The sequence below is a fragment of the Bos grunniens genome, chromosome 6 (assembly GCF_055505025.1).
Source record: "Bos grunniens cultivar Pamir isolate PY7600 chromosome 6, Bosgru_T2T1.0, whole genome shotgun sequence".
NCBI classification, from domain to species: domain Eukaryota; kingdom Metazoa; phylum Chordata; class Mammalia; order Artiodactyla; family Bovidae; genus Bos; species Bos grunniens.
In genome coordinates, this window is record NC_141170.1 from 32,717,238 (window position 1) to 32,742,444 (window position 25,207).

Consider the following 25,207-nt stretch of genomic DNA (forward strand, 5'->3'; position numbering starts at 1 on the left):
CAACTGGTCCCTGCTTCAAATGTGGCAAAGAAGGCCACTGAGCCCGCTCATGCCTAAAGCCAAGGCCTCTCCAGGTCCATGTCCCAGCTGTGGCATAAAGGGACATTGGAAGGTCGACTGCCCAAATACCCCTCCAGGGATCCAGACATCCCCTCTTGGTCCAGAGCAGGAGTCCTCTGACCCAGCTCTGCCCAGGCTCCTCAGACTTGCCACTGAAGTCTGAAAGTGCCCAGGGCCCCAGGCCCCAACTCTCATCACCTCTACGGAGTCCAGGGTAACTCTTACAGTGGCAGGTAAGCTGATCTCCTTTTTCATTGACATGGGCCACTTACTCTGCTATGCCTGCCTACTCTGGAAAAACCAAGGTCTCTCAGGTCTCTGTTATGGGGGTTGATGGTTTAACAGCTACACCACAAATAATGAGCCATCTTATCAATGAGACCCCATGTGGGCCCTATCAGCCATGTTCTGCTTGCATTATTAAGTTAGATTTTTTAAGATATAATTGACATGTTACTTTGTATTAATTTTAGGTGTCAACAAAATATTGTGAATCTGTAGAAAAAATTGAAAATTGTAATTGAGCCAACCTTAAGATTATAACCTGGGAGGCAGTTTTTTAGAAAGTTCTGAAAAAAGTCCTCCCATTCGAAATCAAAACACAGTTATATGAGTTTTTGAGATAGAGGGTTATACATCAAAAGTTTATATATCAGAGTAATGCTGGCAACTTACATAGGCCAAAGCGAGTGGTGGGTCACTGTGACACCTTATAGGATTAAGGAAGAAATGTTTTCTCCTAAAGAGTTACCTTGCTAGCAAAAGGAAATTGTTTTGTTCGTTTGTTTGTTTGATGAGTTGGTATTCCTGTGTCTTCTAAGGAAACCTAATTAATGTGGAATATAGATATGCTGCTGCTGCTGCTGCCAAGTCGCTTCAGTCATGTCCGACTCTGTGCGACCCCATAGACGGCAGCCCACCAGGCTCCCATGTCCCTGGGATTTTCCAGGCAAGAACACTGGAGTGGGTTGCCATTTCCTTCTCCAATGCACGAAAGTGAAAAGTGAAAGTGAAGTCTCTCAGTCGTGTCCGACCCTCAGCGACCCCATGGACTGCAGCCTACCAGGCTCCTCTGTCCATGGGATTTTCCAGGCAAGAGTACTGGAGTGGGGTGTCGTTGCCTTCTCCGTATATGGAGATGAGATGGAGGCAAAGCACAAGTACAGTTTTAACAGTTGATGTATGGGGGTGAAGGCTGGTGCTCCCTCTAATATTCTTTCAATTCTTCTGTAGTTTGAAAGTTTCCAGATTTAAAAAGTTGGGGGAAAAGAATGTGTAGGATCAGAATAAAAACAGGAATCGTGGTTGCTGTCCTTTGGGCAGTTTGTAAGTCTAACTTGTCTAATCTCAATAGGTGAGGTAGATCTGAGAGCTCGATGACTGATAATAATAAGCCTAAGCGTACCATCAACATGCAAGTCCTGACTGACGGCCTGCCAAGGAGCAGCAGGGTGCTCAGCACTGTGTGTACTGGGTCCACAAAGCACTCGCCCTGGGAGTGGGAGCCAGTCTCCCAGCCTCCCCCGCCTGTGCTCAAGGCACCACCGTCTTCCCTGGATCCCTGAGCCCTCTCAAGCAGCCCACACCTCAATCAGTGGGCAAGGTCTCTGCTTCCAGTACTCTCCACCGCTCTCCCCTCTCCACTCTGAGGCCACCAACTGCCCCTATCCTAGGCCCACCTGCCCTCCCACCTGGACTCTGCGGCTGGAGTTCCACACAGCCCTTGCATATAGATATGCAATATACGCTAAAGAGGAGTGAAAGGTTGTTGTTGAATCACGCGAATACACCAGGATTCTTGGCCCCCGGAGGAGAAGAATTCAATCCGGGGCCAGAGACGAGGCTTGATCGCTCAGAGCTTTTGTGTAATAAAGTTTTATTAAAGTATAAAGGAGATAGAGAAAGCTTCTGACATAGGCATCAGAAGGGGGCAGAAAGAGTACCCCCCTGCTGGTCTTTAGCTGGATGTTATATAGTCACTAGCAGTCTGTTAATGAAAGAAAGGAATATCTTAAAATTCAGAATGGCACCAGGCCCCTCACCCATAAGATGCATTTTGGGATAAATGGTTTATCCTAGGCCATAAAATGATTAACTTGAATCTTGAAGAAGGGCAGACCACCATACAAATAGTTTCATTTACATAGATTAGGGGAACAATATCCATACTGGTTTGTCAAGTAGGTTCTGGGCCAAGAGGCGGAACCGACTTGGAGACAGAGTTTGGGGTAAAGGCATAGTACATTAGCATAGCTTAAGACAAACATTTCCATAAGAAAAAGGCATTGGTTATCTCTAGACTCGAGAATAGCTAACTTCAGGCGAAACCGGGTGTCATTATGGCAACACAATATTTTAAGAGAAACCTCCCTTTAAATTTGTATAGAGAAGGAAAAAATATTGCTAGTTTGTTTCCTCCTGCCGCTTAAGAGAGATAAAAATGTCTGACACTTGCAGGCTATTTCCTCTATTTGGAGACCCCTGGCCTTCCTGCCTGTTACCCTCTCAGGAGGGTGGTGAGTGGCTCAAATGGCAGAGAAAAATTTATGTTGCTTTTTTTTTGCCCTGCTTTAAGTTCACTTTTTTTTAATCACAGGCATATAATGTAATTATTTTGTATTTATACATATTGTGAAGTGATCACCACAAGATCTCTAGTTAATGGTCATCACCTCACATAGTTACAACTTTTTAATTTTGAGATGAGAACTTTTAAGATCTACTCCCTTAACTCATTTCATATATACAGTACAGTACTGCTAAATATAGTCAACATGTTGTACATCATATCCCCAGGACTTACTTATTTTACAAGTGAAAGCTTGTACGCTTTCACCACCTTCACCTACCTATTGTACCCACTTTCCAATCCTGGCATTTGGCAACCAACAATCTGTTCTCAGCTTCTGTAAGTTCATTTTCTTTTTTGTTTTGTGTGTGCATGTGTGTGTGTATGTGTTTTAATATTCCACATTTAAGTGATTTCACATGGTTTTTGTCTTTACCTCTCTGACTTCTCTTACCATGATTTCCTCAAGTTCCATCCATATTGAGGCAAATGACAGGTTGTCTTTTTTCTTTTCTTATAACTTAATACTATTTCACGGAGAAGGCAATGGCACCCCACTCCAGTACTTTTGCTTAGAAAATCCCATGGACAGAGGAGCCTGGTAGGCTGCAGTCCATGGGGTCGCTGAGGGTCGGACACGACTGAGCGACTTCACTTTCACTTTTCACTTTCATGCATTGGAGAAGGAAATGGCAACCCACTCCAGTGTTCTTGCCTGGAGAATCCCAGGGACGGGAAGCCTGGTGGGCTGCCGTCTATGGGGTCGCACAGAGTCACACACGACTGAAGCGACTTAGCAGTAGCAATACTATTTCATGGTATATATAATTATATTTTCTTTATCCATTCACTCATAGAAAAACATTTAGAGTTTTTCCATATTTTGGCTACCTTAAACAATGCTACAGCACTGCAGTGAACATGGGAGGTGGTAGTAGTTTTACAATGTTATTTTTTGATGGACCTACATACTGTTTTCCAGAGTATTGCACCAGTTTACATTCCTATCAACAGTGCACCAGGGCTCCCTTCTCTCCATATCCTCACCAGCATTAGTTATCTCTTGTCTTTTCATGATAGCCATATAAACAGGCATGAGGTGATATCTCATTGTGACTTTAATTTACATTTCCCTGATTAGCAGTGGGGAGCACCCATTTATGTACTTGTTAGCTATTTGATATCTTCTTTGGAAAAATGTCTATTCAGGTCCTTTGCTCATTTTCACTAGAGAAGGGCATGGCAACCCACTCCAGTATTCTTGCCTGGAGAATCCCATGGACAGAGGAACCTGGTGGGCTGCACAGTCCATGGGATCACAAAGAGTCGGACACGATTGAAGTGACTTAGCATGCATGCACACATGCTCATTTTTACATTAAATTATTTGTTTTTTTATTTTTGCACTGAGTTTTATAAGTTCTTTAGACATTTTGAATGCCAATCCTGTATCAGATACATGGTTTGAAAATATTGTCCCTAATTTTATAGGTTGCCTTTCCATTTCGTTGATCATTTATTTTGCTGTTCATAGTCTTCTAGTTTGAAGCAGTCCCATTTGCTTATTTTTAATTTTGTTGCTTATGCTTTTGGTATCATGTTTAAAAAATCACTGCCAAGACTCATATCAAGAAAAGTTTCTGCCATGTTTTCTTCTAGGAACTCTATGGTTTCAGATCTTACATTGAAATCTTTAATCCATTTCCAGTTAATTTTGTAGTGGAGTAAGATTGCAGTCTAGTTTCATTCTTTTCATTTGAATACCCTTTTTCTTTTTTTCCAGGATTATTTATTATTTATTAAATAGGGTTATTTAAAAGATGATCTTTTTTATTTGAATATTTTTGGCTCCCTTGTGAAATATTAGTTGATCATATATGTATGGGCTTATTTTGTGGCTTGTGATTCTGTTCCACTGGTTCATGTGCCTGTTTTTATGCCTATACCATATGGCTGTGATCACTGTAGCTTACAATATTGCCTGAAATCAGAAATGTTATGTCTTCAGGTTGCTTTGGCTTTTAGGAGTCAGTTTTAGTTTTATATACATTTTAAAGTTGCTTTTTTTTTTTTTTTTTACTATTTTGGACAGAAATATCTCTAATAATGTGTCATTACTAAAAGATTAGTTTATTACTAAATTTAAAAATTTTCCTTTATAGTTGTAATCTTTTGTTTTATATAGATCTTTTCATTTTCCTTATTTTTAGCACATTTAAATTTCTATGAGAAATCATTTCTTCAACAATTCAGAAACAATGTGAGTGTTTCTAATGAAGTATTCTGCCCAGGAATATGCTGTGTGTTCAACAAGGCATAAGACTTAATCCAGGTGGACATGTAACATTGAGACAGTTTCTAGGCATTTTGTGACAGAAACAGGTGTTTATTTCTCTAGACTTGACCCTAAACATAGGCAGAAACTGTTGCACCCATCACTCACCTATGTCCAAAGTACAAGGTACAAAAGGCAAAACTGAGAAAAGGTCATTGACATCTCATCCCGGTAACATTTTCTGAACCGTGGATCAAGAAGTGACTGACCTACAGCTGGATCTAAGATTTTTGTTTACTCCTAGTTCCAGCAGTTTGATACTCAGCTTAGGAACATATTTTAGTGTGAAGTTAGTGACAGGACATAACTCTTGTCTCTGATTCTTTCCTAGCTCTTGGCACCTGAAATATTCTTTGGGGAATATATCAATAATCTGAAAAAAAATAATAAAGTCATAAAATAAAAGGAAAACATTTCTTTTACTTATAAGTTTAAAAATACTATTAGATATAGCCTGCCATTCAGGATAAATTTATAATCTCCATTGTATAATGAATTCCAAGCATATTTTTTCAAATTTAAAATATAAAATAATTTATGTAATTATTAACTTTATTATGTATGAATTTGTTCTAATAATTGATGAGGAAACAGGTAAGATGGCATCTGCTTCAAAATATTTTGAGAAACTATTTATAAACAGTTCTGGAGGAAAAAGAATGTTAGGAAAATACTATTAGGTTAGATACAAAAATAGTCAATGTTTAATAAGGCAATAAGATCATAATTTAGGAGATGATTTTTTCTACTAAATAGAAATATGCAAGTTAACATTTAACTTCATTTCAATCTAAAAACAAAAATCTGCAGTAAATCACTAACAAATAGCAATATAGAATGTAGATACATTTTTCTAAAGATATAAATAATCTTTGAATTGTCCAGTATCCAACAAATGCCTCATCATAATACAAAAAGTAGTATTGCTTTGGAACTTTGGGAAATGGTTTTCCAAATTTGAGATATTGGCTCACAGTCTTTATTCAGATCAATTATAGTTTTTGTACAATATTGTCTTCCTTTCAATAAGATGCTTGAAACACATTGGATTAATAACAAAAGAGTGCAGATTTTAACTAAAGAAGGTATTATTTGGATAACAAAAGAAGGCAAATCAATGATATGACCCCATAATTCTACTCATAGGCTTATAACAAAGAAAAATGAATGCATTTATCCACACAAACTACATACTTTAATGCTCATAACCACATTATTCATAGAGCCAAATATGAAAACAACACAAATATTCGACAATTACTGAATGGATTAAAAAAATGAAGTATATCTGTACAAAAGTATTATTCAGAAATAAAATATCTTTAAGTACTGATACATACGACCTTAGGAATCAATCCTGAAAACTTGCTAAATAAAAGAAGGTAGCATAAAAGACCACACAGTGTATTTAAAAGGAAGAATTGTATGGTGTAAATTGTATGTCAATAAAATTGTCATTAAAAGAGTAGAGGAGCAAAACATTTCAGAAAGAAAATAAAAGTATACCCATAGCTGACACCTAAGGTTCAAATATTTGGTCTATACTAGATCTGAAACTGGAATTTGAATACCTTGGACCTTACCAGAATCAGACCCCTAAATTACTGAGATTTGCTTGTGATCTTTTAAGCAGAGAGGTTTCCCTGACAATTCAAAAATCCCTCATATTTTTTAATCAAAACTTCAGCACTCTTAGAATATCAAGGAAAATATTTTTTAAAAAAATCATGTGGTGAGAATCCAGATAGCTATAGTTTCTTTTTATTGGTTATGTGGAGTACATATTTCAAAAGAACACTTACACTCTGAATAAGGTTCCTTATACCACAGTAATTATATAAATTCAGAAATGAAACTTTTGCTCCAAACTAAGGAACGTGATTTAATTCAGAGTCACTAATTTGAGCTGCTATTATGTTAATGTTTACATGCTTTCCACTTCTTTTGAAAGGGGACACTTTTGTAAGGAAGTAGGTCAAAATAGCAAATATTTTGCCACCAGATTATGATGCAGTGCTCTATCTTCACCAAAGAGGACAAAGTTTTGTGAAACTAATTTTGTAAAGGAGATAATTACTTTAAGATTTTTATTATAAGATTTCCATTCTGGATAGGATGTACTTAGTAGTAACAGGACATTTCCAATACCAGAAAAGAAAACAATGGTTCAGTTTAAAAAGCTGCTTATTTTTAAAGCTATCAGAAGCTTTTGGAGCAATGAGAATGAGATAAATTGGAATTCCAGAAGAGGAGGAGACTGTACCACAGTAGGCTGAGGATCACTGGCTGAGTTTCTTGTTCATTGCTAAGAGCACCTGCTGATTCTGAGCATGGAGTAGGGCTCAGGTGTAGCTCAAGCTGAAAGATTTTGTTGGTAGAGATAAAGCAGAAGATCTTTGGTTATTCCATCCTTATTTCTGTGTTTGGTTCTTCCTAGTCTCAGTATTTTGTACTCGTGGAGGAAGAAAAGCCTATTGATTTATCTTGGGTTGCATAGAACTAATATTGGTTCTTTAAAGATTCTTCACAGGAAATTTGATGGTAAAACATGTCCCACCTAGCATATCAAATGTTTTTCCCTTTATCATCTTTCATTTTTGTTCAGGAAAATCTACCAAATTATGTGAGATTATGGGAAAAGCTGAAATGTGGTTGATTCGAACTAGCTGGGATTTTGAATTTCCTCACCCTTTCTTACCTAACTTTGAATTTGTTGGAGGACTGCATTGCAAGCCTGCAAAACCCTTGCCTAAGGTAATTAAATGTGTTTCTTTTTGCCTCTCTCAGTATTTACCTCCTGAAATGATTTGTAGTTTATTATTTCTAGTACTTGATATTCAAACTGAAAACCTAGACACAAGAATTAAAGGGACTTATCCACATTAGACTTTTATGCTACCATATTTTCTACATTATCATAGTAATCATTACTGATGCTAATCAAATATGCCAGATGTTTAGCTAAAATAAAATTCCCAGCCCCTAAGTTTAGTGAAATTGTCCAATATTCTCTGGGCAATGAGTATGAGTTGAAGAGGCATGTATAACTTCCATGTCCAACTCTTAATTGTCAGATGCACTTACTCCAGAGTTCTCTTTCCCTTTGTGATGTGAATGGCATGTGTCAATCTGAATCCTGATTAAAAATACATGTAATAATAGATGGATATATGGTAAAAGAAAGAAGCCATTGCTTTAGGATACTAAGATACTTGAGCCTCTTATTTACGTATTTACTTTTGGCCATGCTACTGCAGCATGTGGGATCTTAGTTCCCTGACCTAGATTGCACAGGTACCCCCTGCCTTGGAAAGCAGAGTCTTCATCGCTGGGACAGCAGGGAAACCCCAAGACACTGAGATTTTTGAGTTGCAAGTTATTCAGCATAACCTAGTCTAAGAAATGGACATAATAGAGAAATTACGATACTTTGAGAAAAGATCAAATAGAGGTGTGATGGCTCACCCAAAATCCTGGCAGAACATACAGTAATCATTTGTTTGGTTTAAATAGAGGAAAGAAATTAGCCTGGAAAGATGACCATAGGATAAGTTATGAAAAAAGCAAATGAGCAATACTAAGTAGTCTTTGGGCTTCCCTGATGGCTCAGAAGGTAAAGAATCCGCCTGGAGTGGAGGAGACCTGGGTTCAATCCCTGGGTAGGGAAGATCCCCTGGAGGAGGGCATGGCAACCCATCTCAATTCTTGTCTGGAAAATCCCCATGGATTAGAGGAGCCTGGTGGGCTACAGTTCATGGGGTCACAAAGAATCAGACATGACTGAGCAGCTAAGCACAGCACAGTACAAGTATTCTTCACCTCAAATTTAATATCAATGACAAATCAATGTACAAGTTTTAAGCAATAAGGTGATACAGCTTACCACTTCATATAGTTTGGTTATTGAATTATTTGGAATGGAGTACAATTTAAATGGGCTGAGAAATAGGTGCAGTAGTTTCAGAAGACTTTATAGAAATCTAAATGCGATATGATAATAATTTTGAGCGTAAGTGGAAAGATTTGGAGAATATTTACAAAGATTTTCAGATAGGCTGGAGGTGGCAGTTAAGAGTGACAATTTCAGAATTAATTCTTAGCTTTTTATTTCTTGTATATGTCATCCTTTATATTTACTATTTTGTGTGGGAATTTAGTAGAGAATATTGTCATTTACTAAGTGAAGAAGGAGAAAGGAGCAATTTTGAGGGAAAGTGGTCAATTCATGTTTGTATATGCTGAATGAGGTACAATGAAGTATCTAGCAAGCAGCTATTAAACACACTGTTTTAATCACTGGAGACAGGTCAATTAAGTATTTATGAAGTTTTTTAAATTAATAAACTATTTTTAGAGACATTTACATTCACAGCAAAATCTTAAAGCACAATGTTCAATATTTTGAAAAGATAGATGATGTTGGATATCCATTCTACATTGTCGTAAGCCATTTTTTCAGCTTAGAAAGTAATCCTTTAAGTATTCTGAGTTTGTTTTTTTTTTCTCCATAATTTTTAATAAAAGATCTATGCCTTGTAAACATTCAGTTCTAAAATCCTAGAAATCAAATGTTGGAATAGTGTGAGGCTTGCTTATAAACATATTAGATATATTTAATAGCTCAAAAATATGAAGAATTCTTCTATTGTCTTAGTATTGACCAATAACACATATGTATGTGTAATGTTTAATGTGTATGTGTATGTATGTGTAATGTGTGTATTTAAGTATTTATTTATCAATAATGTGGCATCAAGGATCAATCTGTTATTTTTTGCAGGGTGTCCAGGAAGTGTAAGGGCTTTGTAGATTTTCCAGTGAATCTATCTTCCTGTCTCCACCCACCAGAGAACACTAGGGCCCTGGGGACACTACAAAAGCACAATCACATCTCTGCAGTCATGTAATGACATGCTCTCACACATATGAAAAACAAAAGATTCTTAAATCTATGATGTCAGTAGGATTCTTCATTGTAGCAAGCATTTTCATAACATTGAATTATTTGAACAATTTGTATTGCTAATGTTGGTTCAGTAATATCCCTAATTTAAAAAATTAGACAACAAAGGACACTAAATCAACATATTATATGCTAAATCAACATATTATATACAGCTACAAGAGTCAATGCAAATGTGCAAAGTGAGGCATAAAGAGGGTGAAGAGTAAAGTAATCATGAGGATTGAGGCTCTAATAGAAAGGAATATGATGGAGAACCTGGTGAAACTTGAACCTTTTCATGCACAATAATAACTTTTGTGGGCTGTTTCAGAGTTAGTGCATGTACAAAGGTAAATGATGAGTAAGCCAATGACTATATTCAGTTCTCTTTATTACCTTTTAGCACCCTCTCCACAATGCTCCAAATGAATAACATTTGATTCTTAAGTAGTTCAGGTGCTTCACCTCGTATTTAGCCATGGATGCTAATAAGATTTATCTTTCATTTTCTACTGAAACACAGTCAACATAATGACATACTTTGGTACAGTTACTTTGTTCTGTTTTCTAAATTTCAGTTTTGTTTTATATTGCCTATTTTTTCTCTTGGTAGAAGGTTCCACAGCACATTTAGAAATGAGGTAGCTATATAACTTCCTGACTGGACAAGTAATGCAGAAGTTCTTATAATGCATACTCTGAGAATGACAGTAATAGACACATACAGCATCACATTCAAAGTAAAATGGCATATTTGATCATGCTGAAGTAACTTAGAAATTTGGCTGTAACACCTACAGCTGTGTGAAAGTGAAAGTCACTCAGTTGTGTCTAACTCTTTGGGACCCCATGGACTGTAGCCTGCCAGGCTCCTCTGTCCATGGAATTCTCCAGGCCAGAATACTGTAGTGAGTAACTGTTACCTTCTCCAGAGGATCTTACCAACTCAGGGACCAAACCCAGCCCTCCCACATTGCAGGCAGATTCTTTACAGTCTGAGCCACCAGAGAAGCTCAAGAATACAGGAGTGGGTAGCCTATCCCTTCTCCAGCATATCTTCTCACCCAAGAGTGGAACTGGGGTCTCCTGCAATGGAGGTGGATTTTTTACCAGCTGAGCTACCAGGGAAGCTCTACAGCCTTGGACAAATTGCTTAACCTTTCTGAAATAGCTTTCTCATCTGCAAATGTACACATATTACTTTAGTTACCATGTATCAGAGTCAAATGATACAAGTAAAGAGCTCAGCAATGGCAAAAGATACATATAGTCAATAATTTGTAAAGACATACACACATACATCTCTAATGTGCTAAAAGGGAACCTCCAATTTAAATAATTTTTAATTTGCCTATTAACCAATGATTTCAGGTCATATTCTGTACTCTGAAATGGTTAACATGAAAAAATAGAATCATTCTTAGTTCAGGCACACTGAGAAAAGTGTGTGACTCATAACTCTAAACTCTCACATAACAAAGACTGTTTTCTTCACAGGAGTTTGAAGAGTTTGTTCAAAGTTCTGGAAAAAATGGAGTCGTGGTGTTTACTCTGGGATCAATGGTCCAAAACCTCACAGAAGAAAACTCTAAAATGATTGCATCAGCCCTTGCCCAAATTCCACAAAAGGTCAGATATTTATATTTTTTGAGGGAGGGGCAGCTATTTTAGAATCTAGGGAAAACTCTTTAATTAAAAACTGTGCTTTAAAATGTATAAGTTATTGGTACTGTTATTGTCAATTTAACTGAGATATTAAAAAAGTATTAACTGTGAAAGCAACATATGTAATTGCTATCCTGGCATTGCTAACAGAAAAACATATTGCAGAATTTTCTTTAAACAATTAGCTAATACTGAATCATTCACTACTGTTAACCAGTAAACTTTGTGCCTAGATTTTAAACTTTCCATGTAATCTAACATTATTTTGTTGTTTGTATTGTTTTATCTTAATATGAGGCATATACACAAGTTACAACTGCCATGATTGAGAATAAAATAATATTTATTTTAGATATTTATTTTGAATATTTTAAAATATTTATTTAAACATTTTAAAGACTATAATATTTTAAATTATAGTCTTGATTCACAGGATGCCTTGGGACTATATTTCCTTATAATTAATGGATTTGGGTCAATCAGGACCTGGTTGACCCTTGAAGTAACAGCATAGATTCTTGGAATACTCCTAAGCAATGATTCTTCTATTTACATAATTGAAGACTTTAATAATATTAAAACAATAAAGATTTATGTAGTTCACTCTATGATGTTACCCTAAATTATACTTTTTATTGATACTGTTCTAGGTTATAACTGAATAATGTTCTTCTTAAACTCCCAAAGACATTTTTCCCCCTAGCTTTAGTGAAAACAGAGAATTACCTGTAATGTTAAGTTACAAATGCTCACAATAATTATTGTATTCATAGCCAAATTACTTTCAAAAATTGTTTTGTGGAAGTAGTACCTTCTAAATATTTAATGTAAAAAAGGATCTTCACAAGAATATTGAATTGTATTAAAATATACAATGCTTAGGGGTTAAACCAGGGCAGAATCTGAAGCACCAAGACCTCTCTCTCTGCATAAACAAAATTGTTCCAGCAAAAGCTATCTGAAGTAATCATATTTGAACTCTGGACTCTAAGTACTTGCAACTCACAGTGGAAAGGCTGGGTGGAAATCACCCAGCCTTACATTAGCCAACATGCCTGTATTCCTGGTGTAATTTGTGGCACCATGAGAGGCAGTAGACTTTAACCTCCAAATACTGTGTGTCTGCAATTTAATCGCTGACTCCTGCCTGTGATAATTGAGGTGAGGCACAAAAGTTGGCCACAGTCATTTCAACCTTCATTAGAAGATGCAATTTCCAGGAACTTTAAAGGATAAGCTTATTTTTTTCAATTTCTCATTTTTGTCTGCTTGGGAGCAAGTCACTGAATTAGGCCATCGAAAAACAACCTCACACAGTGGAATTTAGAAAGCTATGTGCAGGTCCATGAAAAGATAATGGTTCATAAAATATCTAGAAGGCCTAAAGCTTTAACCTTAGGCTGTTTCCTGGCAAAGAAAAATGCTTCAACAGTCAAACAAACAAATATACAAAGCAAACCCTATCAAAGGGGCGAATCAGATTTCCAGAGTTAGAATCGTGTTTAAAAATCCAGTGTACACATATCAACCAATATCACAATACATAGAAAGTTAGATGAAAGTATAGCCCAATCAAAGGAATGAAGGGGAAAAAAGGAATAAAATAAATTGAGAAAAACAATTTCTGAGGGATGCTAGATTTTGGAATTACTAGAAACAAATACTTTAAAAACGTCCTAAAGATGGACAAAGAAACAAAGGAAGACAATGATAAAGAGAAGAAAATGATACAGAGACAAAAGGAAATACTGGCAATGAGAAAGAAATTATTTTTTAAAAGAATCAAAAAGAAATTATAGAGCTAACAGTTACAATAACTAAAGTGAAAAATCCACGGAAGGGGGTCTAAATCAGACATGAAGAAAAAGCATCAGCAAATGTTCAGCTCAGTTCAGTTCAGTTGCTCAGTTGTGTCCGACTCTTTGCAACCCCATGGACTGCAGCACGCCAGGCCTCCCTGTCCATCACCAACTCCTGGAGTTTACTCAAACTCATGTCCATTGAGTTGGTGATGCCATCCAACCATCTCATCCTCTGTTATCCCCTTCTCTTCCTGCCTTCATCTTTCCCAGCATCACGGTCTTTTCAAATGAGTTTGCTCCTCGCATCAGGTAGCCAAAGTACTGGAGTTTCAGCTTCAACATCAGTCCTTCCAATGAACACTCAGGACTGATTTCCTTTAGGATGGACTGGTTGGATCTCCTTGCAGTCCAAGGGACTCTCAAGAGTCTTCTCCAACACCACAGTTCAAAAGCATCAATTCTTCAGTGCTCAGCTTTCTTTATAGTCCAATTCTTACATCCATACATGACCACTGGAAACACTATAGCTTTGACTAGATGGACCTTTGTTGGCAACATAATGTCTCTGCTTTTTAATCTGCTGTCTAGGTTGGTCATAACTTTCCTTCCAGGGAGCAAGCGTCTTTTAATTTCATGGCTGCAGTCACCATCTGCAGTGATTTTGGAGCCCCTCAAAATAAAGTCTGCCACTGTTTCCACTGTTTCTCCATCTATTTACCATGAAGTGCTGGGACCAGATGCCATGATCTTAGTTTTCTGAATGTTGAGCTTTAAGCCAACTTTTTTCTCTCCTCTTTTACTTTCATCAAGAGGCTTTTTAGTTCTTCACTTTTTGCCATAAGGGTGGTGTCATCTACATATCTGAGATTATTGATATTTCTCCCAGGAATCTTGACTCCAGCTTGGGCTTCATACAGCTGAGCATTTCTCATGATGTACTCTGCGTATAAGTTAAATAAGCAGGGTGACAATATACAGCCTTGACATACTCCTTTTCCTATTTGGAACCAGTCTGTTGTTCCGTATCCAGGTTTAAATGTTCCTTCCTGACCTGGATACAGGTGTCTCAAGAGACAGGTCAGGTGGTCTGATATTCCCATCTCTTGAAGAATTTTCCACAGTTTATTGTGATCCACACAGTCAGAGGCTTTGGCATAGTCAACAAAGCAGAAATAGATATTTTTCTGGAACTCTCTTCTCTCTTCCTTTTTCCATGATCCAGCAGATGTTGGCAATTTGATATCTGGTTCCTCTGTCTTTTCTAAAACCAACTTGAACATCTGGAAGTTCATGGTCAACGTATTGTTGAAGCCTGGCTTGGAGAATTTTGAGCATTACTTTACTAGCATGTGAGATGAGTGCAATTGTGTGGTAGTTTGAGCATTCATTGGCATTGCCTTTCTTAGGGATTGGAGTGAAAACTGACCTTTTCCAGTCCTGTGGCCACTGCTGAGTTTTCCAAATTTGCTGGCATACTGAGTGCAGCACTTTCACAGCATCATCTTTCAGGATTTGAAATAGCTCCACTGGAATTCCATCACCTCCACTAGCTTTGTTAGTAGTGATGCTTCCTAAGGCCCACTTGACTTCACATTCCAGGATGTCTGGAATGCAAATGTTAACTGGGGACTGGAATGCAAAAGTAGGAAGTCAAGAAACACCTGGACTAACAGGCAAATTTGGCCTTGGAGTACAGAATGAAGCAGGGCAAAAGCTAATAGAGTTCTGCCAAGATAACACACTGGTCATAGCAAACACCTTCTTCCAACAACACAAGAGAAGTCTCTGCACATGGACATCACCAGATGGTCAACACTGAAATCAGATTGCTTATATTCTTTGCAGCCAAATATGGAGAAGCTCTATGCTGTTGCTGCAAAGTCGCTTCAGTTGTGTCCAACTCTGTGCAACCCCATAGACAGCAGCCCACCAGGCTCCCCCGTCCCTGGGATTCTCCAGGCAAGAATACTGGGGTGGGTTGGCATTTCCTTCACCAATGAGAAGCTCTATACAGTCAGCAAAAACAAGACTGAGAGCTGACTGTGGCTCAGATCATGAACTCCTCATTGCCAAATTCAGACTTAATTTGAAGAAAGTAGGGGAGGGGAGAAAAAAAAAAAAGAAAGTATGGGAAACCACTAGACCATTCAGGTATGACCTAAATCAAATTCCTAATGATTATACATTTGATGGCATCACTGACTCGATGGACGTGAGTCTGAATGAACTCCGGGAGTTGGTGATGGACAGGGAGGCCTGGCGTGCTGCAATTCATGGATTCGCAAAGAGTCGGACACGAGTGAGCGACTGAACTGAACTGAACTGATACAATTGAAGTGTGAAATAGATTTAAGGAACTAGATCTGATAGACAGACTGCCTGATGAAAAATGGATGGAGGTTCGTGACATTGTATAGGAGACTGGGAGCAAGGCCATCCCCAAGAAAAATAAATGCAAAAAAGCAAAATGGCTGTCTGAGGAGGCCTTAGAAATAGCTGTGAAAAGAAAAGAAGCCAAAAGTAAAGGAGAAAAGGAGAGATACACCCATTTGAATTCAGAGTTCCAAAGAATAGCAAGAAGAGATAAGAAAGCCCCGTCAGTGATCAATGCAAAGAAATAGAGGAAAACAATAGAATGGGAAAGACTAGAGATCTATTCAAGAAAATTAGAGATACCAAGGGAACATTTCATGCAAAGATGGGCTCAATAAAGGCCAGAAATTGTATGGACCTAACAGATGTAAAGGATATTAAGAAGAGGTGGCAAATGTTAATAAAGAATAATTGAAATTATCAAGTTTGAGGAACAGAAAAAGAAAAAAAAGAAGAAAAATGAACAAAGTCTATAAGTTGTGAGGATCCATCCTGTGAATTAGCATATATACTGTGGGAGTTCCAGAAAGAGAGAAATCAGCAGATAGCATACTAAAATAAATAATGGCTTAAAATAGCCCCAATTTAATAAAGGTATGAATCTATACGGAGCTTCCCAGATGGTGCTAGTGGTAAAGAACTTGCCTGCCAATGCAGGAGACTTAAGAGCTGTGAGCTCGATCCCTGGATCAGGAAGATCCCCTGGAGGAGGGCACTAAACCTGCTCCAGTAGTCTTGCCTGGAGAATCCCATGGACAGAAGAGCTTGGCAGGCTATAGTCTATTGGGTCACAAAGATTCAGACATTACTGAAGCAGGTTAGCATGAATGAATCCATACCTCCAAGACGCTTAATGAATTTCCAGTAGGATAAACTCAAAGCAACCTACATTAAGACATATTATAATCAACTTCTTGAAAGCCAAAGATAATAAGTAAATATTGAAAGTAGCTAGGAAGAAAGAATACATTACATATATGGTATCTTTAATACAGTGATCAGCCAATTTCTCATCAGAAACCTTGGAAAGACAGTAAGTTGTTAAATTCAAAGTGTTGAAAGACAAAATTGTTAACAGAATTTTATATGATGAAAAGGTCCTCAAAATTGAAGTACAAATTAGAACATTCCCAGAAAAGCAAAAGTTGAGGAACATCATTAACACTAGATTTTCCCTGTAAAAAATGCAAAAGGAAAACTTTCTGGTAGTAATAAAAGTCTGCTAAACAGTAACACAAAACTATATGAAGAAATAAAGATCTGCAGTGATGTGAAATAAATTGTGCAGTAAATTCAATTATAAAAGTTAGTATTTTTGTAGTTCTGGCTGTATATCTAACTTTTAAAAATCTCAAAAATTTATTATATAAATGTTTAAAAACAATTATGTAATTAGGAACACAATGCATAAATATATAAATTATGACAACAGTAAAAGAAAGAGGATTAATCTATAAAGAAGCGGAGCTATTTTCTGCTATTGGATCAATAGGTCAAGGAATAAGGCATGAGAGTAATTAGAAAATATCTTTTTAAATGAATGAAAACACAAGAGACAAAAAATATATGGTGAGAAAGCAAAGCCATAGAAAAAATTTTAATTATTGAATTTGAATTTTAGTAATTAAGTAGTGTTCGACTCTTTTGGAACCCCATGGACTATAGCCCACTAAGCCCCACTGTTCGTGGGATTTTTCAGGCAAGAATACTGGAGTGGGTTGCTGTTTCCTACTCCAGGGTATCTTCCCAATTCAAGGATTGAACCCATATCTACTGCATTGACAGGCAGATTCTTTACTATTGAGCCATCAGGGAAGTCCTTATAGCTTTATGTGACTACATTGAAACAGAGGAAAGATCTAAAACAAGCAACCTAAGATTATACTTTAAAGAACTATAAAAAGAAGGCTAGCAGGACCAACATGTAGCCAAAGCAAAGAAGTAATGATTATTAAATCAGAGATAAACAAAAAAATAGGTTAAAAATAAAACAAGGAAAATCAAAAAAATAAAAAGCCAGTACTTTAAAAAAGTCAGCAAAATTATCAAACATTTAGCTAAACTGGAAAAGAGAAAAAAGAGAGTTGATGCAAAAAATTAAAATTAAAATGATCCTAGGGAGATTACTAATGGATTTATAGAGATAAAAAGATTATAAGAGAGTACAATGGCAGTGTGGCTCAGACAGAAGAGTAGAAAGACCCCAGCTCACCTTTTTCCTTAGGCACACTAAAATAGACCCTATTTACAAAGTAATTATTGATGAGAACAAGCAGAGACAGGCTGTAAAGATCTACACCTAAAGATATAAAGAAGGAACTACAATTAGATAGACAGGAAGGATGGAAAAGGAATATAGTCAAGACTCATATCCCCAAGTAGGCCAATTAGCAGAGGTGGTTCCCAAAGACTGAAAGGTTTGAGCCCAATCCTGGACTCCTTGGCCTAGGTATTCTGTGCTGAGAAGAGAATCCCTCAGAGCACTGACTTCAAAGGCAAGTAGGCATTACTTTCAGAGGAGCCAATGGCTTATAGTAGTCAATCAGATCTCAGGGAAATTTAGCAGGCAGTGGCTTGAAGCAGGATGTCAATTCCCTAGATCAGATCAGATCAGTCGCTTAGTCCTGTCTGACTCTTTGCGATGCCATGAATCGCAGCACGCCAGGACTCCCTGTCCTTCACCAGCTTCCGGAGTTCACTGAGACTCACATCCATTGAGTCAGTGATGCCATCCAGCCATCTCATCCTCAGTCGTCCCCTTCTCCTTTTGCCCCCAATCTCTCTCAGCACCAGAGGCTTTTCCAATGAGTCAACTCTTCGCATGAGGTGGCCAAAGTACTGGAGTTTCAGCTTCAGCATCATTTCTTCCAAAGAAATCCCAGGGCTGATCTCCTTCAGAATGGACTGGTTGGATCTCCTCGCAGTCCAAGGGACTCTCAAGAGTCTTCTCCAACACCACAGTTCAAAGGCATCAATTCTTTGGCACTCAGCCTTCTTCACAGTCCAACTCTCATATTCATACATGACCACAGGAAAAAACATAGCCTTGACTAGACGAATCTTTGTTGGCAAAGTAATGTCTCTGCTTTTGAATATGCTATCTAGGTTGGTCATAACTTTCCTCCCAAGGAGTAAGCATCTTTCAATTTCATGGCTGCAGTCACCATCTGTAGTGATTTTGGAGCCCCCCAAAATAAAGTCTGACACTATTTCCACTGTTTCCCCAGCTATTTCCCATGAAGTGATGGGACCAGATGCCATGATTTTTGTTTTCTGAATGTTGAGTTTTAAGCCAACTTTTTCACTCTCCACTTTCACTTTCATCAGGAGGCTTTTGAGTTCCTCTTCACTTTCTGCCATAAGGGTGGTGTCATCTGCATATCTGAGGTTATTGATATTTCTCCCAGCAATCTTGATTCCAGCTTGTGTTTCTTCCAGTCCAGCGTTTCTCAACATGTACTCTGCATATAAGTTAAATAAACAGGGTGACAATATACAGCCTTGACGAACTCCTTTTTCTATTTGCAACCAGTCTGTTGTTCCATGTCCAGTTCTAACTGTTGCTTCCTGACCTGCATACAAATTTCTCAAGAGGCAGATCAGGTGGTCTGGTATTCCCATTTCTTTCAGAATTTTCCACAGTTTGTTGTGATCCACACAGTGAAAGGCTTTGGCATAGTCAATAAAGCAGAAATAGATGCTTTTCTGGAACTCTCTTGCTTTTTCCATGATCCATCAGATGTTGGCAATTTGATCTCTGGTTCCTCTGCCTTTTCTAAAACCAGCTTGAACATCTGGAAGTTCACGGTTCACATATTGCTGAAGGCTGGCTTGTAGAATTTTGAACATTACTTTACTAGCATGTGAGATGAGTGCAATTGTGCGGTAGTTTGAGCATTCTTTGGCATTGCCTTTCTTTGGAATTGGAATGAAAACTGACCTTTTCCAGTTCTGTGGCCACTGCTGAGTTTTCCAAATTTGCTGGCATATTGAGTGCAGCAGTTTCACAGTATCATCTTTCAGGATTTGAAATAGCTCCACTGGAATTCCATCACCTCCACTAGCTTTGTTTGTAGTGATGCTTTCTAAGCCCCACTTGACTTCACATTCCAGGATGTCTGGCTCTAGGTCAGTGATCACACCATCGTGATTATCTGGGTCATGAAGATCTTTTTTGTACAGTTCTTCTGTGTATTATTGCCATTTCTTCTTAATATCTTCTGCTTCTGTTAGGTCCATACCATTTCTGTCCTTTATCGAGCCCATCTTTGCATGAAATGTTCCTTTGGTATCTCTGATTTTCTTGAAGAGATCCTTAGTCTTTCCCATTCTGTTGTTTTCCTCTATTTCTTTGCATTGATCACCGAAGAAGGCTTTCTTATCTCTTCTTGCTATTCTTTGGAACTCTGCATTCAGATGTTTATATCTTTCCTTTTCTCCTTTGCTTTTCGCTTCTCTTCTTTTCACAGCTATTTGTAAGGCCTCCCCAGACAGCCATTTTGCTTTTTTGCATTTCTTTTCCTTGGGAATGGTCTGAATCCCTGTCTCCTGTACAACGTCACGAACCTCATTCCATGGTTCATCGGGCACTCTATCTATCAGATCTAGGCCCTTAAATCTATTTCTCACTTCCACTGTATAATCATAAGGGATTTGATTTAGGTCATACCTGAATGGTCTAGTGGTTTTCCCTACTTTCTTCAATTTCAGTCTGAATTTGGCAATAAGGAGTTCATGGTCTGAGCCACAGTCAGCTCCTGGTCTTGTTTTTGCTGACTGAATAGAGCTTCTCCATCTTTGGCTGCAAAGAATATAATCAATCTGATTTCGGTGTTGACCATCTGGTGATGTCCATATATAGAGTCTTCTCTTGTGTTGTTGGAAGAGGGTGTTTGTTATGACCAGTGCATTTTCTTGGCAAAACTCTATTAGTCTTTGCCCTGTTTCATTCCGTATTCCAAGGCCAAATTTGCCTGTTACTCCAGGTGTTTCTTGACTTCCTACTTTTGCATTCCAGTCCCCTATAATGAAAAGGACACCTTTTTTGGGTGTTAGTTCTAAAAGGTCTTGTAGGTCTTCATAGAACCGTTCAACTTCAGCTTCTTCTGCATTACTGGTTGGGGCATAGACTTGGATTACTGTGATACTGAATGGTTTGCCTTGGAAACGAACAGAGATCATTCTGTCGTTTTTGAGATTGCATCCAAGTACTGCATTTTGGACTCTTTTATTGACCATGATGGCCATTCCATTTCTTCTGAGGGATTCCTGCCTCAGTAGTAGATATAATGGTCATCTGAGTTAAATTCACCCATTCCAGTCCATATCAGTTTGCTGATTCCTAGAATGTTGACATTCAGTCTTGCCATCTCTTGTTTGACCACTTCCAATTTGCCTTGATTCATGGACCTGACATTCCAGGTTCCTATGCAATATTGCTTTTTGCAGCATTGGACCTTGCTTCTATCACCAGTCACATCACACAGCTGGGTATTCTTTTTGCTTTGGCTCTATCCCTTCATTCTTTCTGGAGTTATTTCTCCACTGATCTCCAGTAGCATATTGGGCACCTACTGACCTGGGGAGTTTCTCTTTCAGTATCCTATCATTTTGCCTTTTCATACTGTTCATGGGGTCAATTCCCTAACCAGATATTAAACCAGGTCTAGGTAGTGAGAGTACTGAGTCCAGGCTATTAGACTGCAAGGGCCAGTAGCAAGTGAAAAGGCCCTGGCTTGTTAGCTTTGTAAAAATGAATTTCAACAAAGAGACAGAAATTAGTGAAACAATTGAAGTGTTTATTAGGAGAAAAAAGAAGAGTACGTGTGAACAGACACACATGGGCAGGTTCAGAGAGAGAGTTGTGATTCGTGGTAGCCTAAATCACTCCGTGGATCATTTCTTTCCAAATTTCATCTGGCTGATATTCCTCTGCCTGGCTCTGAGTCTTTTCTGGTATAACTCACAATCTTCCCCTCTGTATGCATGCATCACTTAGCTAGGATGGATTCCATCTCAGAGGCCTGTAGGAAGGTTTATACTACCTATTATGGGGGGGCATTCCCTCTCTTTTTGACCCCTAAGAAGACTTTCTGCACATGTGTAATTGAAAAGGTCTCCTTGACCTCAAGAATGAAAAATATGTGGTCTCTTTATCTGAACAGAACTCAGCTCCTCTCTGCCCCTGTATCATCTTTATCTTGGATTATTGGTCCACAGGGGACAGACTTCAACTGCTCAGCCCGGGACCCATCTCTCTGCTGCCTCAAACCCATAACAGAAGGATGCATGCAGCCCAAATAGGGGCACCCCAGTAGCTAATGACAAGACCCTGGCTTGTCTGCTTTGTAAAAATGAAGTAACCAGAGGAGTTTACACTGCTTGGATGCACAGGATGTCTCCTACAAAAGGTCTCTTCTCCAAGATCAAGCAATGCAACCAAACTATAAAATACATAAAATACAACAGAAAGTAAGGTGTCGTAAGGTGATAGAAGAATATGGTCAAGTGGAACAACAATATAAAACTCCAGAAAAAAGAACTAAGTGAAATGGAAGCAGGCAATCTACCTGATGGAGAGTTCAATTATTATGGTTGTAAAGATTTTCAAAGAACTTGGAGGAAGAATGGATGAACAGAGTGAGAAGTTAGAAATTTTTAACAAAGAGAAAATATGAAGCACCACCAAATAGAGATGAAGAATATAAAAATTGACATGAAAAATACACTAGAAGGAAAAAACAGTATATTAGATAATGTAGAGAAACAGGTCAGTGAGTAAAAAGATAAAGTACTAGAAAACACTGAAGCTGAAAAGAAGTAAAAAAGAATAAAAAGAAATGAAGGCAGCTTAAGAGACCTGCATGACAGCATCAAGCACACTACATTAGTATTATAGGGGACCTGAAGAAGAGGGAGAAAGGGGCAAATAACATATTTGAAGATATAATAACTAACCTGCAAAGGGAAACAAGCATCCAGTTGTAGGAAGCAGAGACAATCTCAAACAATTCAAAAAGGACCACATCAAGACACATTGCAATTAAATGGAAAAAAATGAAGATAAAGAAAAAAAATTTTAAAGCAGCAAGGGAAAAGAAACAAGTTATGTACAAGGAAACTCCCTTAAGACAACAGTTGGTTTTTCAGAAGAAACTGTAAAGGCCAGAATGGAGTAACTTGACATATTTAAAATGATGAAAGGAAAAACCTACCTCCAAGAATACTCTATACAGAAAGGTTCACATTCAGATTTGATGGTGAGATAAAAAATTTTGCAAGCAAGCAGAAGCTAAAGGAGATTGGAGCCACCAAACCACGTATACAGAAATGTTAAGGGAACTTCTTTAAGTGAGAAAGAAAAGGTCAAAACTGGAAACGTGAAAATTACAAAAGGAAAAATCTCATTGGTGAAGAGAAATATACCACAGTGCTAGTAAATCAGCAAGGTATAAGGCTAGAAGAAAGGTTAAAAGACAAAAGCAGTACAATCAAGTATACTCATAATAAGTAGTTAAGGGATACACAAAACAAGAAGACTTAAAATATGATATCAAAAACACTAAGTGTGGTGGGAGGAGTAAAAACACAAGGTTCTTAAAATGCATTTGCACTTAAGAGATCCGCAACTTAAGATAATCATATATTTTACATATATTTGTATGCATTTTGCCAAGTACAGTGTGGGGAATGACTATGTAATATCTTTATATGTTGTAACTACATCTATCATGATGATCACTTTGAAATGTATAGAAATATCAAATCACTATGTGGTCTAACAGAAACTAACATAGTGTTGTAGGTCAATTATACTTCAAAACAAAAAAAAATTATAGAAATTCATAGAAAAACAGATCAGATTTTTGGTTACCAGAAGCATGGGATTGGGGAAGGGGCAATAGAAGGAAGGTAGTTAGTAGGTTCAAATGTCCAGTTATAAGATAAATACCAGGATGCAATATACATCATAAATTTAATTAATGCTGCTGTATGTTATACACGGAAATTGTCAGGAGAATAACTTCCTGATTTCTCATCTCAGGATTTTTTTTCTAATTAATTTTATACATATATAAGCTGATAGATGTTCACTAAGCTTATTGTGACAGTCATTTCCTAATATATGTAAGTTGAATCGTTATTCTGTACAACTTAAGCTTACACAGTGCTGTTATGTCAATTATATCACAACAAAACTGGAGGAAAAAAGTGATATAAAAATTGCACAACAAAATTAGACAAACTAGAGGTGATGAATAAATATCTTGAAAAACTCAATTTACTTAAGGTGATTTTTTCTCTTATTTATAATAATTTATTTTTACAGCAAATATTGAATTATTTTGATTATTCATTTACATAATAGTACTAACTCTCAGAGAAGGCAATGGCACCCCACTCCAGTACTCTTGCCTGGAAAATCCCATGGATGGAGGAGCCTGGTAGGCTGCAGTCCATGGGGTCGCTAAGAGTCGGACATGACTGAGTGACTTCACTTTCACTTTTCAGTTTCATGCATTGGAGAAGGAAATGGCAACCCACTCCAGTGTTCTTGCCTGGAGAATCCCAAGGACTGGGGAGCCTGGTGGGCTGCCGTCTATGAGGTTGCAGAGTCGGACACGACTGAAGCGACTTAGCAGCAACTAACTCTCAATATTATGTTTTTATTACCACATCTGCTTTTACTGTCTTAGTAGAAATCTGACAAAATGGTTGAATCAGAATGTGACAGTTGAACATGTCCTATTCAATTACACCTGAAATACACCTGAAATATTCCCAGTGAAATGTGTTATGCAAATTTGCACCATAAAAATCCATAAATGTCAAATTATACACTTCTTTTTTAAAAGACTTTAGCAATATTTTTATAAGAATTTAAAAATTTCTCTTCCATTTTTATTGAATGTTATTTAACTCTTTAACTGTCTTTTGCACCTTCTGAAAAATGTGTTGTATAAAAATCACACATTTCCAGTCATCTATAATTGCATGTCTATGACCCAAGAATCATTAAATTAATTAATTTTTAAAAAATTATACAAATTTTAAGGGTTACTTTCTATTTATAGTTACCACAAACTATTGTCTGTGTTCCTCATGTTGTACAATACATCCCTGAGCTTATCTTATACCCAATATTTTGTGCTTCCTACTCCCCTAGGCTTATATTACCCTTCTTCCCTTCCCCACTGGTAACCACTAGTTTCTTCAATATATCTGTGAGTCTGATAAAAAAAAAAAAAAAGAAATAGATTATTTCAACAGACATATCAAATTAAGAGATTGAATTATCATTATAATAAAAAATGTCTCCTAGAGGAAAAATCCAGGATAGATCATATCACTAGTAAAGTCTATCAGACTTTTAAACAATAAAATAAACTAATCATTTCCAAATTTTCAAAAAATTTTAAGGGAACACTAAATAATTCTATGAGACCAGATTCACCCTG

At 37.4% G+C, this 25,207-nt stretch overlaps 1 protein-coding gene across 2 annotated transcripts in view; it reads left to right on the top strand.

Moving 5' to 3' along the window:
- LOC147370540 (UDP-glucuronosyltransferase 2C1-like) overlaps window positions 1-25,207 on the top strand; it is a 37,274-nt gene that overhangs the window by 3,883 nt on the left and 8,184 nt on the right. The window contains exons 2-4 of one of the 2 annotated variants that reach the window (XM_086405517.1): window positions 7,570-7,718; window positions 11,407-11,538; window positions 21,969-22,943. In XM_086405517.1, the coding sequence (XP_086261643.1) occupies window positions 7,570-7,718; window positions 11,407-11,538; window positions 21,969-22,052 (365 nt within the window). In that variant the 3' untranslated portion in view covers window positions 22,053-22,943. Of the gene's footprint in view, window positions 1-7,569; window positions 7,719-11,406; window positions 11,539-21,968; window positions 22,944-25,207 lie in introns of those variants that run through there. The other variant, XM_086405516.1, reaches the window with a different exon arrangement.